A 14,678-nucleotide genomic window follows, 5' to 3' on the forward strand; every position below is an offset into this window, starting at 1 on the left:
TGCTTGTGTCCAGTAAAAGGAATGAAATTGAAGAAAGAGAGATGAGACTCTTAGTGGAATTTGAATCAGCATTCTACAACTTATCTGGACTCTTAGAAAAGCTCCCCGAAGGGATAAAGAGGAATCTCTGCTATCTGATAAAAGACAGAGAAGACCACAAGTGCCAGCTATGTGTTTCAGAGTTATCTGAAGAAAGCAATATAATAAAACGGAATCAACCCACATGATAAAGGAAGAAGACAATGCATCTGAAGGTCACATGATGAAAGAGGAGGACAGCACATCTGAAGCATCTCTCAACATTTTGCATAGTGACGTAAGCGCTTAGGTCATAGCACCAACAATGTAGCTGGTGCAAGATAATAACAATGACGTAAGCAATGACATAAGAAGGGTAAGGATGGGAATTGTCCATCAGACCCAACCATTATAAATAGGTTGCTTAGGCAATTGTAAAAGGCATCAAACCATAGAAAGCAGGAGGCTAAGAGTACTCATATGCTAGGAGAGCAAGGAGGAAGCTGCCAAGGCGATTCTATAGTTTGAAAGAATTCCCTTAGGAAAAACCAATTCTAAACTCCCCTCTGGAGTTAGTATCTACAATCTCCCCTCTGGATAAAAAAACATCTTATGTAAAATATTCTAAATAAAAGAAGTTTTTCTCCAGAAAGGTACGCCTTTATCCTAATCTCTTAGTTATGAATTATTTAGAAAATTTAGAATTAACGGAAGAATCTGACTAGTATAGATTATCTGCATTATTAGATAATGAAAAACAGGCTGTTCTAAAAACAGAATTAAATCTCAAATCAAATGAAAATTTTAATAAACAAATCTTTTAAAAGAAGTTTTTAATAGAAAAAATATATACTATGGAAAAATTCAACTTGAAGCCCCTATAAAGATAAATCTCCAAGGGAGAACTTGAAATAGCCTTGATAAATGATGAAGAATTGAGTAAACAGATTGAGAAAATTAAGGATCAGCAAAAAAGATCTAAAATTGGATGGATTCATTAGTACTATACAAGTCTTAATCAAATCTACATATATGAAGGAATTAATTCACCAATAAGCTTAGCAATCTGTGACAAAAGAATTACTGATGACCCAATAGATCAATAATTGGAATTGTTCATGGAAAATTGGCAAACGTAATGTTAAATTCAATGCCCATCTTGGATATGCTATACCTTTGTCAACTGAAAATCTTGGAAGATCTATAAGTTTGGCTTATAAATTTCACAGAAAGAACCTAATGGAACAAGATGATGAACCATTTTCAATTACATATGCAATAAATTATGCTTTAACAAATAGCCATCATAGTATAATTTTAAAAACAGAGAAAGAATTTATGTTGATGAATTATTTCAAAAATTGTAAAGACAGAATACCAAAATATAAAGCTATTGAAAACCCAGTTCTTTTACTAAGAGAACCATCAGGAAAATTGTTTCATCGAATTTTCAAATAGAATCCAAAATTAATAGCCCTTTAAGTTTATCTAAGTTAAAGTCTAGAAGAAAATTCTAAATAAAAAACAAAAAGGTCAAAAAATTAAATGAACCCTAAACACTAAGTTATGACAATAAATAAAGAAAAATATATGTAACCTATCAAGACAAGAAACAGCTCTTCGAAAGAGAAAATCGGTTGAATTATTTACAGTTTTCTGAAATAAATCAAGGAGCATTTAAAGCTCTAAAAATAATCTATGACAAATTGAAAAGAGAAGTTGAAGAGTTAGAAAAATTAATAGAATCTCTAGAAAATAGTGATGAATCGATGATAGAATTTGCAGAAATACTAAGATAAATAATGAAGTATACAAAGATTGAAAGACCAGAAAACAAAATAAAAAAAAAGGGCGAAAAAATTAAAAAGTAAATAAAGGAGTATAGAGGGAATTAAATAATCTTCAGTTCGAAATTAATGACCTTATAATAAAAGGATAGAAATAAGAACAAATATAAACAAGTTGGAGCTAAACTTAAAAAATTTATAAATGCCTGAAAAACCATATTATGACTTAAAAATTAAAGTTGTTAAAAGAAAAATGGAGAATGAAGTTGAAAAATTAAAAAGATATTTAGAAACAACAGAAAATGTAGAAATAAAAGAAGTTTTTGAGGTTTAAAAATTATATTAAAGAAAAGACAAACAAATAAAAGATTTTACAATGATCCATGCAAAAAAGAATATTAAACTAAAACAAGATTGAAAAACTATAAAAATGAAATCAGAAGTAGTAAAAATGATTAATACTTTTGATTATGAAATTATAAACTATAAAGTATCACCAACCAAATCTATACAAATTATAAATTCATATGAAAAGTTAATGAAAATTTTGAAAAGAGTTAATGGAAATTCTGAAAAAGATATTAAAAAATTGGTATCAGAGCCAAGTTAACGATTAAGGGTAACACTTTCTCTTTAAGTAACACTTTTAGTGACACGCTTTCAAAACCATAAAAGACAAAAGTCTTTACAAGTGCATCTGTACACTAGATGCCCCCTTAAATTTTTATATTTTTAATTAAAATTTTAAATTATTTTTAATTTTATAATTAAGTTATTCTTAGTATAAAAAATATTAAAATTAATTAAATATTTTTTTATAAATTAAAAATATTTATAATTAAAAATTTAATTAAATTTTTTATCACATGTATTTTAAAAGAAATATTTTTATTAATTTTAACGTTTTAACATAAAGAATACTTAACTATAAAATTAAAAAAATATAAAAACCTAAATTAAAGATTTAATAAAATTATAAAAACAAACAAATTAATTGGTCACTTAACATTTCTGTGATGAATGCATAATATTTTTATTTTATTTTATTTTATTTTATTTTAACTTTTCCTTCTGATTCTCATGTTTGGAGTGATGAAGCTACCTAGGAAGCTCTCATGAGTGTCTCCCTCTTTACTAAAAAGCCCTTGGTGTTTTTTTTTTTAAATAAAAAAAATGGAAATATGCATGTTGGTAGTGGCCATGATGGTGATGCAGGTGCTAATTAAAATATTGATTCCCTCACTGTATTTTAAATTTTAATCTTCAAACACATGTCAAAGTGTACTAACTTCAATTCACCATATATATGGAGGGTGTCTCTCTCTATCTTGGATCTCCTCTCTTCTCAGATTATTAATGGCTTCTTATTCTCTCTTTTTTTCTCCATCCTTCTCACTAGGATAATTCTTCCTCCTCCAACGTCTCTTTTATAAGTTTTAATTACACAAGAACATGTTTCTGTAACGCTTTTCTTCCATTTAATCCTTTCTTTGACTTGGTCTTTTTCTTTTCTTTTTTCTTTTTTTTTTAATTTATCACTATATATGTGTGCCTTGTCTTGTTTGGTTCATATGTCCCCTCTTGCACTTTTTTTTTTTTTTTTTCTGAATGAATATGCTTAAACCCTTGTAATGTTCATAGCTCCACCTTCTTGTTTTTTTTTTTTTTTTCACATTCTGAGTTCTGCAAATCTGAATGAATATGCATATGCCTAAACTTTTTGATAACCCAAAAAAAAAAATATTTGTGCGTTAATCTCTGATGTGGTTCAACCCATCATCTGATGAAAGCTTCCTAATTTTTCTTGCTTGGGATTTTCCTAGGTAAGCATTTATTTTATTTTATTTTATTTTATTTTTTGTAACATAAATTTAGAGATCTCTATTCTAAAATCTTAAATATCCATTAAGAAAAATATATTCATATCCATTATATCTCATTTCTGAAACTAACAAAACATTCTTTGTTTCTTGAAAGTGACATCACTTCACTTCAGTTACATCAATTCGTTACTTCTCCTTCTTAAATTTTAATCTTGTATTTATATATAATTGACCTGTTTTTTCTTTTTTCTTTTTTTGTTTTTTTCAGTTTCAGATAGTTGTCAAAAATTCAGAAAGAAAAAGAAATTGGTTATGTCGAACAGGAAAGCGTTTCCTGCGTGGAGCTTTATTGGCGACATTTGCTTGTGTCGCCATAATCCGTCATCAGAAAAGATGACGATTCTTGAATTGTCACACTCTAGTGGCAACGGTTCTACTTCTTCCTCAGAAGAAAAACTTCAGGATGCAGATTATTTTGACTATAAGATTCCATGTCTAAGCGATGAGCTTGAGACCTTGATTCTTGCAAGATTACCGATAACAGAACACTGGAAGTTCTGTTGTCTGAACAAGCAGTTCCTTTCATTCCTAAAAACCGGTGAAGTCTTCAGAATCCGGCGAGAGATCGGGTTGAAGGAACCGGTTGTTTTCATCGCGAGCGATGAAAGCAACTGGTGGTCCTTCAACTCCAGTTTTACCTCCTTCAAGAAGATTCCAGTGATTCCATCAGACTACAGTTTTGATTTTGGCGACAAGGAGTCCTTCGCCGCCGGGACTAATCTGTTTGTCTCCGGTAAGGAGATCGACGGCACGGTTGTTTGGGGATTTGAATTGGCAACGAACAAATGGTTCAAGGCGCCTAAAATGATTAATCCGAGGTGCCTTTTCGCCTCGGCGACGAAAGGAATCTTTGCTTATATTGCAGGTGGTTTGGAGACCACAACTTGCCAGGAAGTTCTCAGCTCTGCTGAGAAATACAACTCCGAGAGCCGGTCCTGGGAGCGGCTCCCGGAGATGAAACAAAAGAGAAAATTTTGTTCCGGTTGTTACATGGACAACCGGTTTTATGTTCTTGGAGGGCGGGATGAGTATGATAACGATCTTGTTTCCGGGGAATTTTTCGATGAGGGGAAAAATATCTGGATCTTGATTCCCGGAATGTTTAAGGACATTCCTCTTCCGAGTTCCCGGTCGCCGCCGTTGGTGGCGGTCGCGAACAACGAGCTTTACACGCTCGACGCTTCGTCGAATGAACTGAAGGTGTATGTGAAAGAAAGTAATTCATGGAAAACATTGGGGCCGGTGCCGGTGAGAGCTGATGCTCGAGGAGGATGGGGTGTGGCGTTTAAGTCTCTGGGGAATGAGCTCCTTGTTATTGGTGGTGCTACTGCTTCTTCTTCTTCTTCGGGTTGCGCTTTCACTATTTACACTTGCTGCCCTGATCCAAGAATTGAGAAATTGAAGTGGACGAGAATTGTATGTGGCAGCACAAATCTGAATCCTTTTATTCGCAATTGTGCTGTGATGTTAGCTTGAAAGCTTGAAAGGTTGAATTTGGTTAAAGATTCTGATGCTCTTTGATCATTGTTTCTAGGGAAACTAATGTAAGGAAGTATAATAATTGCTTTAAAAGCCAAAGAATCAGATAATAAGATTCAACCTTCTAATTCTAAACCTACCTGCCTTTTATTTTATTTTTCATAGTTTCATGTATTCACCAATTTGTTCACGTATGGCATGGCGTACTAATTCACAATTCATTTGGGTTCCGGAATCCTCTGATATGCCTCTGGAATTCTCATGTGTCATATATTTAACAAGGTAGCATGTTGTTAGGTACCTGAACCTGTTTAAGGGCTAAGAGAATTGTGTAAATATGGTTGTACTGCCTAGTAACCTCTAGTGTGACTGTGTGACCATTTTTTGAAGAGTGTTCATGCATTCACTAGGACATCAATTCGAACAATCAAGCTATCATATAATGCATAATGTTTTAAAAAGCAAATTGGAGGTAGAACTAACGAAATTTGAATAGGAGTCTAAAATGAATTTAAGTTGCTAAGGCTGCTTTTGTTTATAGAGGTAGGAACACAAAGATACAAAATTGTGTTTAATAGAAAAGATATAGAAAGAGATAATGTGTTTAGAGATATTGAATTAATGTATCCATTCTGATAGGAAAGACACGGAGATACTAACAAGGGACATAACTTATTTTTCATTTTTTTTATTATTCTTATTAATTTTTTATAATTATATTTTTATTATTATATTTTTCATCTCAAATTTTTTGAATGAAAAAAATAAGAATAAATTGGATTTTCATAATTTATTCTAGTTTATCATCAAATAGAATACAAGAATACAAAATTTTGTGTCTCCCATTAATATCTTATCTTGTCCCATTCTCAGTATTTTGTTCTATCCTGTTTTCAGAAACAAACGCAGCCTAAAGGATGATAGAATAAGAGTTAAATTAGGCAACAATTTATTAAAGAAATGATTGCCATTTTTTTTCTCATAATATTTTCAATCATAACTAAAAAAATTAATCTGTGATGAATATAAACTCTATTTAAAAATAAGTCGGATGAATAAATTGACTACTTAATCCATTTAAATTTATTGAATAATTTGTATTTATTGCAGCTAAATAAGGTAGAGACTTTTGATCAAATAATTTAAATAATATTGATAAAAAATCATTAAAAATGTGGTTAAAAGATTTTCTTATTTAAAAAACACAATTTATTATGATTTTTTTCTTTCATATTTCTATTTTAAAAACGGTATCCAACACAATATTAATACTTGAATGCAATTTATTCTATGATAATAAGAATTTAATTGATATTTTAGTAGTAGAAATATTTTATACAGTTATTTAATTATATCTATTATTTCAGATTATCATTATACTGTCAATATAAGAAATAATTATTTTTCGTTGTATTTGTTTATATGGACTGGACAATGAGTCAGAGATAATATGCAAAAATTGTGTTTAACAGATAAGACATAAATAAAAATATTGTATCTATAGATATTGAATTAGTATATTTTGTGTTTATTTTAATAAAATAAAAAATATAATTTATTTTTTATTTTTTTATTAATTTTATTAATTTTTTATAATTATATTTTTATTATTATATATATTTTTTAAATTTTTAAATGAATAAAAAAATTAATTTTTTATAATTTATTCTAATTTATTATCAAATAGAATATAAAAGTATAAAATTTTATAATTTTATTTTTTTAATCTTATTTTTAGTATTTTATTTTCAGAAATAAAGCCGTCTTTAACGTAATATTACTTAATTGGTTACGGATAAAACTGTGGTGTATCAAAATTAAATTTGAATAATAAATTCAAAACTTTTAATAAGCAGAATAGCTAACGACATCGTTTTAGAGGAAGCGTTAATCACTGACTGAGCTTTGACCTCGGAATTCGGCGATTCTCGCAACCCAAACCTCCATATTCACCTTCCTTCTTCCTTCTCTCCCTCCACGGTTACGTCTCTCTGATGGTCCTTCTGTTTTCTTCCGTCTACTACCCACTGCATCAACACTAGTCTCCTTTTCACTGGATCCTCCTAATCCCAGATCGAGGTAAACCCTAAACCCTACTCTATTCCTTAAATAATCTCATTTTGGAACCCAAATCCACGACTTATGTGCTAATTCATGACTTTTTATACTTTTAATTCGGTCTGTATACACGCCCACCGTGTTCCCATTTAAGATCAACTCTTGAATTTTGGATTTTTTTTCTTTTGGTTTTGGTTTAGGTCTTTTTCTTAGCGCTTTTTCTGTAGACTGGTTGACTAGGTTTTAGATAGTGATGTCGAACAACAACAATAATAATCCTTCTAAGGGTATTGGGGCTCCGTCGTCGTCGGCTTCTTTCGGAAATTCGGCAATGCCCTCCCCCGGAAACCCTGGTTTCTCCCAATCCCAAGCACAAGCACAGCTTGCTGCTGGTTTTCAAGGGCAGTTCCCAATGTCCCAAGCACACGCCATTGCTCAAGCTCAGTCCAAAGCAGCTCAAGCTCATGCTGCCCAAGCAGCTGTTCATGCTCAATTCCAGGCTCACTTGCAGGCTCAGAGTTTGGCTTTAAATCAAGGCCAGTCTGTTGGTTTGGGGAATTTGGGGGTGTCATCGCCATCAGTGTCTACACCTGGCAATATGAGTGGTAAAAGGATCCCATTGAAACCCCCTATTCGCCCTGTAGGGTATTCTCCTCCAAACACATTCTCGCCTCTAAGACCGATGGAACTAACGCCTGCTGCTCGAAGGAAGAAACAGAAGGTCCCTGAGAAGCAACTTCAGGATAAAGTAGCTGCTATCTTGCCAGAGTCTGCACTGTATACTCAGCTTCTTGAGTTTGAGTCTCGGGTTGATGCTGCGCTTGCTAGGAAGAAGGTTGACATCCAGGAAGCGCTTAAAAATCCACCTTGTATTCAGAAGACTCTTCGCATATATGTCTTCAACACTTTTAATAATCAAATTCGCACAATTCCTAATAAGCCAAATGCCGAGCCACCTACTTGGACGTTGAAGATAGTTGGGAGGATATTGGAAGATGGCGTAGACCCTGATCAGCCTGGGGTAGTGCAGAAGTCGTCTCCGTTGTATCCAAAGTTCTCAGCTTTCTTCAAGAGAGTAACGATTTCTTTGGATCAGAGACTGTATCCCGATAACCACATTATTCAGTGGGAGAATTCTCGATCTTCTGCTCCTCAGGAAGGTTTTGAAGTAAAGAGGAAAGGGGACAAGGAATTTACGGCAACAATACGGTTGGAAATGAATTATGTCCCCGAGAAATTTAAGCTTTCACCAGCATTGACTGAGGTTCTTGGTATTGAGGTTGATACTCGTCCTAGAATTATTGCTGCAATATGGCATTATGTAAAGGCCAGGAAGTTGCAAAATCCAAGTGACCCTTCTTTCTTTCACTGCGATCAGCCTCTGCAGAAAGTATTTGGTGAAGATAAGATGAAATTTACTATGGTTTCACAGAAAATATCACACCATTTGTTTCCTCCACAGCCTGTACTTTTGGAACATAAGATCAAGCTCTCGGGAAATTGTCCAACTGGAACTGCTTGTTATGATGTAACTGTTGATGTTCCATTTCCTATTCAGAGAGAGTTGTCTGTACTATTGGCCAATGTGGAGAAGAACAAAGAGATTGAGCTATGTGATGAATCGATATGTGGGATCATTAGAAAAATCCACGAGCACCGTAGGAGACGAGCATTCTTTCTTGGTTTCAGTCAATCTCCTGTAGATTTTATTAATGCCATGATCGAGTCTCAAAGCAGGGATCTGAAACTTGCAGCTGGAGAACCCAGTCGCAACACTGAAAAAGAGCGTCGATCAGATTTCTACAACCAACCATGGTAATCTTTCTGATCTATCTCTTGTCTAGTGTTTTGGTATCTGCCAATTTAATTTGTTTACTTTATCTATCTGCATTTCTCTTCTATGATGTTAGACATGGTAATGATTGACCTAAAGATATTACTTTAGAATGATGTATAGTCTATTAATCAATAATTTCAAAAATTGTCAAGTGAATGATGTGTGACAAAACTATTACTATTATTTAGTTGTACTTATCTAGCCATTGGGATGTTTCATTTCACTTCATTTTCAAATGGCTAGAATGCATAAGGTGCTTTTCCTTCTGTTCATAAGCAAGTTATCAATCTTCATGACATTTTCCTTCCGCAATGTGAATTCAAAAAGTTCAACATGATATTTTACATGCTGTTTGACAACTTGGACAGGGTCGAAGATGCTGTTATTAGGTATTTGAATCGCAAACCGGCATCAGGGAGTGACGCACCAGGAAGCACATGATGCCAGCAGTATCAGGTTTAATTAATCATTCTTCCATTTTGGCGACACATGTGAAGATGTATTTTGGGAATTTTCGAAGTAGCTAGCTTTCCATGCAGCTGGAACCAATGCTGCACCTTTTGTAATGCAATATATGTTGTATGAGTCAGTCTGAGAACAAATAGTTGCAGTGATGCTAATTGTCCTATCATGAAAAAAATGGTATCGTTCCCGATTCACTGTTTGCAGTTCAGTTTGGTGGAATGTTATTTTTCTAAAAGCACCAATATGATGAAACGGCCACACTTTGAAAAGGGGGTGTGGCCTGAAGAACCATAACTATTTGTTGCTTGGTTCTTGACACGAAAGGCAAATTCGAATTTGTGTTTGGTATAACTTGAGCTTGGATCCTAGAATTTAGATCATCTCGTTGGCAGGCTTAACTTTAAGATTTAAGCTCAGGTTACCAAAATTCCATATGGTTCAAATTGGATGAAGTTTTTCTAAATTAAAGAAGTGGGTAAAGTGAAAAAGTAAAAAGTTCAATCATTTTTAAATCAAGTTAGTAAAGTTTGATAAAAATTATAAATTCAATGGTGATTAATTTTTTACTTTATTCATTTGTTGTTCACTTTGCATAGTTTTGTTCTGTTTACATCAAAAGAGCTGAAACGTTTTGGTACAAATTGTTACATCATCTATTTGTGGCTAGATTGAACCCTTCTCTCTACAATAATACAAATAATTTAAAAGTTCAAAACAAATTTCATGGAAATAATAATATTAATAATAATCGGGTGCACCATCTTTAAGTCGACTTAAAATCCAAAAAGTCTAATATAATATAACCTTGGGTTCTTTTCCAACATGTCTGCTATGGGATATAATTTTTCCAACATCATCACTAGTAAAAAAGCAGAGCAAGGATTCGCTTGAGAGTTGAGCCCGAGTGTAAGCTAGATCTCAGGTTGTTCTTACATACGATAATTACATGAGTTACATTACGTACATAATTAAAGAACTGCAGCAGCCCATGCTTCAACAAATAAGTAATGCAAGTTTTACGTCACAAAAAGCAATTTAAATAACGAGAACTGATCATTTTCCATTTGTTTTACGCCCAGTTTGATCTATTATCATCCAATCTAACTTTCATGTCACAGCAATACTGATACTTGGTTGAATATTGCACTTTTACAAGATAAGAAACATACGTAAAACACACTAAAATCTTGATTAATGAACTACCAAACTATTGATTTGTCAGGCGTTTTTATTCAAAAAATTGCCACACTAGATCATTTTCTCAGGTGCTGAGATCACCACAAACCAGTGATGCTGGGAAGTTCAATATTTAAAAAGAAAAAAAAAACACAAAAAGAGGACAAATTTTACTAGTTTTGAACCTAATCTTACTCCACCAAAGCAATACCAATGTAACAAAGACTAGGGCCAGGAAGGGGCATATTACTGGAGAACTTGGATCAAAATGCGATTGTTTATACAGTACGTCCCATTCTTCGTTAAGAATGCGTTCATTGCTTGAGTCCTCGACGGGAACCGTACTGTGGCCATTCTATTGAGTTCTGAGGATTCAGGTGTAAGTCTGAAAATGCAGGAGCCCTATTATCTCGGGAGAATAATTACATTTAACATAAAATGAATTTATAAAGTAGATGACATTAACCTTGTAAAGATATTGACGGAGGAATGATCGAATTCACAACCAGACAGTATGCGTTCTATATCCACAAACTGCGCATTCCTTGGAATTCCTTGAATTAGAATCTATCAAATTTAAGAAACACTTAAATAAGAATGGTGGTTCAAGAGAAGTCTACATAAAACAGAAAGCAGATAATTAATTCTGAAGACAATTTCACCACCATAAAAAAGATCCACTTAAAATTTCACCTATGAAAAGCAAAAATTAGGCTTAAATATATTTTTAATCCCTATAAGGTCATAAGGACAGATTATTTTTGGTTTACTCCCTTTAAAATTACTCTTCCTCATTTTTTCAGTATGTTTTCGTTCTTAATCACTAATCAGCAGAATGATACCTGTAAGAATCAAAAGGAGATTCTTAAAATATTTATAAGCTCAAAGAAAAAAAATTACCTTTATAAGTACTGAATGCTATTCTATAACATTTACAGGGGGCCTATTTACAGAATGGCAACGAATTAAAAACATAATATTAAGGGGAAAAGAAAAGAAGTAAAAAATGAAGGATAAGAACTAAATTAAATTAATCTAATTATGAACTTTGCTATATCGGACTCACACCTTCGCTATATTAGCAAATACGAATACAATCATGTGCTGTAAAGCGGGAAAAAACAGTGGGAGTGCAAATGATATATTTTAACAACAATGCAGTTACGTGCATGATCATTAGTAAGATGTGATGATTCAAGCAGCTTCGGCTTGGTCATGAATCTTGACAGTTCCATGTTGTATGAAGGGCTGTTTATTTGTATTGATAACATACGAGAACCCATCATCAAAACATAACTACTTTCTAATATTTCTGGAAACCAGATAAGCAAAGACAAAAACACAATTATACTTACAGTTTTTCCATTATAGGGAGTTACAATATCCCATTCTTCACGATTGACCTGATGCCGACGAAAAGAACAAAAAGTAAATCAACATTTTTCCAAGCATAGCCAAATATATAATAATCATTTTCCCCCCTTGCCAAGGCTACACGCAGAGCAGCATACCCTTTCCAATTTGTACAAGCGACCCTTCCTATTAATCATCCTTACAGCTTCATCCATGGCATTATGAGAAGGGAATTGCACCATCCTGGTGATAACAAAAAATTCAATCTGAAAGTAATAAAATACTCATGAAATGTAACGGGAAAACATTGGAATGGACCTTTGCCTTTCCCTTCTATTCATCCGAAATCAATTTAATCACTTTGATGGACAATAATTGCATCCAAACATAACACGATTTCACATAATTTTAGCCCACTGTTTATCCAAACATGTCTATGGCAAAAATGCTAAATCTTTAACAATTCCCCTAAATCAAGACTTAAGAAGATGGAATACATTACATTGCACGTGGAATAAAGCTCCGGGTGTATTCCATTTTAACATCCTCCAAAGTCAAATTTAAACCTTTGAGGAAGTTAATGACATCTGTTTTCAGTGTATTTTTATGAATGCCAAGCATCCTACCATATGCCAACCCTAAGAAGAACAAGTGAAAGGAGCACAGTCATCATCTAAGAATCAATAACAGGTATTCATAAGGCACATTGCAAGCACTTATAGGATTAACTGATAAAGCATGTCAACGAACATCAATGGAAATTACCACCTATCAAATTTGTGTACAACTACATGCTTTTATGATTCTCAAACGGTCAAACCTATAAACTCTTGGAATGTATGTTTTAGCAATTTACATGCTCAAATGCATGAGGGTAAACATACAAGTTCCTATCAATTCCCATTTTTCCTATTTGAGGGTAAATATTAAAAAAAAGTAAATGTCCTTTTCAACACTGACCATTTATCCAAAGGAAACAGTCCTCCACAATTCAAAAATCCCTACCCAGTCGCCAACCGTTCAATTCATTGGTCTAAGCACACATCGACAGGCCACCATTTACCATTTGGACCAATTACTTGAATAATTGGGGCTGATTAGGAATTCTCAAATTGTGAAGGGTCGTTTTGTTCTTCGGACAAATGCTCAGCACCGGAAAGGGTATTTACTCTATCAAAAACAAGGAACCTCCTAATACTAATACTAATACAAATACAAACTATAACTTCTACTATTGCAGCTGGTGTACGGTTTTCAAACAATATTATCATATTTCTGGGGATCAATCTTGGGGAAACTTAAAAACCTAGGGCACAATTCTCGGTAATGTGAAAGGATTTTGGCAAACCACACGCCCCCTAACGAAATACATAACCCTAGAATTATATGAGAAATGAATGATACTAACCAACAGAAATTGAACACAATTGAAATGCCATGAAGGAATTGAATAAAACGGTTTACCTGTATCCGCATTTTCTAGGAATGGATTTGTTGGATTGTGTGGTGGCGGCACAGTTCCAGTAGAGAAGCACCTGAGCTGCTGCTGACTGAAGATTGGAAGGGCATGACCTCTCTTCAGAGCAGCTCTAACAACGCCATTCATCTTCAATGGAAGTAAGACGTTCGAATCCAAACAAGTCAAAGGAAAATGTAGGGCTCTCTACAAGTGAAGTGAAGGGAAGTGAGGGGAATTGAGTTGCTGCTAAGGCTTCCTTTTCAAGAATGGGCTTGATGAGTTTCCTCAATGGCCCATGATTTATACACAAAAAAAAAAATCTTAGTTGAAGGACCATGTATTTGTAGTATTAATTTACTCGACTAATAAAATATATTCACAGTAAAATTTTGCTATATGTAAAAATTTATGTACTGTATATAAATATTTATGTGTTATATGCAACAATTTTTATATTATATTGATAAGTTTATATTATGTGTACAAAATTTTTACATTTTGCTATATTAATAAATTTTTGTCCAACATAAATTTCCGTCTAAAAATAGGGGTGAGCACGGGTCGATTTGGTTCGAGTTCATCGTAAAATTGAAACCGAATCGATCAAAATGTAATTGGTTCGATTTGATTCGAATTTGTGTTTTTTTTTGTATATATACCCGAACCAAACCAAACCGATTAAGAATGGATTGGTTCAGTTCGGGTAATTAGGTACCCGATCACTTTAAAATTCATAAAAAAAAGAAAACCAAATTTTTATCTTAAAAATTCAACAAGTACAATAAACATGTAACATCAATAGAAATAATCCAAACATATTAAATACCAAATACATTAAAAATAAACTCATTAAAATCCAAACATATTAATAGTGAATAATCTTTGTCTAATAAAAAAGTCATATATATATTTTTTATTTTTTTATTTAATTAATAGATGATCGAGTTCGCATTCGAGTTAGACCCAATTACCCGTTAGTTCTAGAACTAATTTAATTGATTCGGACGGGTAACTAGGTACCCGCTACCGATAGTCACCCCTATACAGAAGCACAAAAAAAAAGAAATGATAACGTGCGTGCGTGTTTTTTTTTTTTTCAGCTGAACTTATGCCAACTTAGTTAAACTTAATTATAAAAATGCTTGTACATATAATATCACCGA

At 33.1% G+C, this 14,678-nt stretch overlaps 3 protein-coding genes across 4 annotated transcripts; 2 read left to right on the plus strand and 1 right to left on the minus strand.

The window, feature by feature from the left end:
• Nucleotides 1-3,422: 3,422 nt before the first annotated feature.
• On the plus strand, nucleotides 3,423-5,302 carry LOC130955960 (F-box/kelch-repeat protein At3g27150-like). The gene is made up of 2 exons (XM_057882975.1): nucleotides 3,423-3,628; nucleotides 3,897-5,302. Exon 2 carries the CDS (start codon nucleotides 3,941-3,943, stop codon nucleotides 5,162-5,164), a length of 1,224 nt encoding a protein of 407 aa, XP_057738958.1. The 5' UTR covers nucleotides 3,423-3,628; nucleotides 3,897-3,940; the 3' UTR covers nucleotides 5,165-5,302.
• Nucleotides 5,303-7,016: 1,714 nt separating this feature from the next.
• On the plus strand, nucleotides 7,017-9,719 carry LOC130955872 (SWI/SNF complex component SNF12 homolog). Of its 2 annotated transcripts, none has more exons than XM_057882858.1 (3): nucleotides 7,017-7,246; nucleotides 7,426-9,040; nucleotides 9,431-9,719. In XM_057882858.1, exons 2-3 carry the CDS (start codon nucleotides 7,479-7,481, stop codon nucleotides 9,501-9,503), a joined length of 1,635 nt encoding a protein of 544 aa, XP_057738841.1. In that variant the 5' UTR covers nucleotides 7,017-7,246; nucleotides 7,426-7,478; the 3' UTR covers nucleotides 9,504-9,719. The 2 variants fall into 2 exon arrangements, with proteins under 2 accessions (XP_057738841.1, XP_057738840.1); XM_057882857.1 differs by having other exon boundaries at nucleotides 7,035-7,246; nucleotides 7,453-9,040.
• An 848-nt stretch (nucleotides 9,720-10,567) lies between these two features.
• On the minus strand, nucleotides 10,568-13,772 carry LOC130954684 (uncharacterized). Its single transcript, XM_057881442.1, has 6 exons — nucleotides 13,521-13,772; nucleotides 12,559-12,694; nucleotides 12,215-12,299; nucleotides 12,059-12,106; nucleotides 11,170-11,270; nucleotides 10,568-11,088 (listed from the first exon to the last, which is right to left on the minus strand). The coding sequence occupies exons 1-6, from the start codon at nucleotides 13,660-13,662 to the stop codon at nucleotides 10,950-10,952; spliced, it is 651 nt and encodes a 216-aa protein (XP_057737425.1). The 5' UTR covers nucleotides 13,663-13,772; the 3' UTR covers nucleotides 10,568-10,949.
• Between the last annotated feature and the right edge of the window lie 906 nt (nucleotides 13,773-14,678).

This window comes from Arachis stenosperma, chromosome 10, assembly GCF_014773155.1.
Source record: "Arachis stenosperma cultivar V10309 chromosome 10, arast.V10309.gnm1.PFL2, whole genome shotgun sequence".
In the NCBI taxonomy this organism is placed as follows: Eukaryota; Viridiplantae; Streptophyta; class Magnoliopsida; order Fabales; family Fabaceae; genus Arachis; species Arachis stenosperma.